The sequence below is a fragment of the Helianthus annuus genome, chromosome 3 (genome assembly GCF_002127325.2).
Source record: "Helianthus annuus cultivar XRQ/B chromosome 3, HanXRQr2.0-SUNRISE, whole genome shotgun sequence".
Taxonomy (NCBI): Eukaryota; Viridiplantae; Streptophyta; class Magnoliopsida; order Asterales; family Asteraceae; genus Helianthus; species Helianthus annuus.
Window position 1 is genome coordinate 65,842,086 of NC_035435.2, and position 1,121 is coordinate 65,843,206.

Genomic DNA, 1,121 nt, shown 5'->3' on the forward strand with positions numbered 1-1,121 from the left:
TGTTCAATCCAACATCTTCGCCCGGTTCGGCATTCCGAGAGTTATCATTAGTGACGGAGGTTCGCATTTCAAGAACTTTAATTTCGGGAAATTGTTGAAGAGATATAGTGTGAATCACCGGATTGCCACACCTTACCATCCGCAAACGAGTGGACAAGTCGAAGTGTCCAACCGTCAAATCAAGGAAATTCTCATGAAGACGGTAAGAACGGATAGGAAGGATTGGTCGAGTAAATTGGATGATGCGTTGTGGGCATACCGAACGGCCTTCAAAACTCCTATTGGCACAACCCCTTACCGAATGGTTTATGGGAAGGGTTGTCATTTGCCAATGGAGTTGGCGCATCGGGCTTATTGGGCGATTACTACGGTTAATGCGGATTACAACGAAGCGGGGAAGATGAGGAAGCTACAATTGTGTGAAATTGAAGAGCTTAGAGATGAGGCTTATGAATGTGCATCGGCTTATAAAGATAAGCTCAAGAAAGTACATGATGCGAAGTTGAGGAAGAAAACCTTTGAAGTGGGTCAAAAGGTTTGGTTATATAATTCAAGACTTAAAATGTTCGCGGGTAAGATTAAAAGCAAATGGATGGGCCCATATGTCGTTCGGCGGGTTGGAAGGTTTGGTGATGTAGACATCCAAGACGAGCAAACGTTAAAACAACAAACGGTGAACGGTCACCGGTTGAAACCGTACTTGGAGGGGAACAACATAAACAATTTGGAGCGTGACAAAGTGGGCTACATCTTACGCCTGGTCAATGAGGAACAACAATGAGAGGCCCAGGTTTGGTAGTGTAAATAGTAGCATTTCGTTTTATTTTGTTTTGTATAGTTTGTGTAATTATCGTATTTCTTTGAAATCCATGTTTGAAACAAGTGTGGGGATATTCGGGTCACGAATTGCTCTAACATTTTGTTGAGGACAACACGGAACTTTCGAGGGGGTAGGGTGATTTTTATATGCTTTTGAAAAAAATTAAAAACAATAAAAAAAATCAAAAAAATGAAAAAAAATATATAAAAATCACTTTGAAACTGCACATTTGCAGTAGCCTAAACGCCCAGATGCCACCGTAATTTACGGTGTCACCGTAAGTTACGGTGGCCTTTGAGAG

At 41.6% G+C, this 1,121-nt stretch overlaps 1 protein-coding gene across 1 annotated transcript; it reads left to right on the forward strand.

Annotated features, from left to right (window-relative positions):
* Positions 1 to 301: 301 nt before the first annotated feature.
* On the forward strand, positions 302 to 781 carry LOC110931347. Its single transcript, XM_022174744.1, has one exon. The coding sequence runs from the start codon at positions 302 to 304 to the stop codon at positions 779 to 781; it is 480 nt and encodes a 159-aa protein (XP_022030436.1).
* The last annotated feature ends 340 nt before the right edge of the window (positions 782 to 1,121 follow it).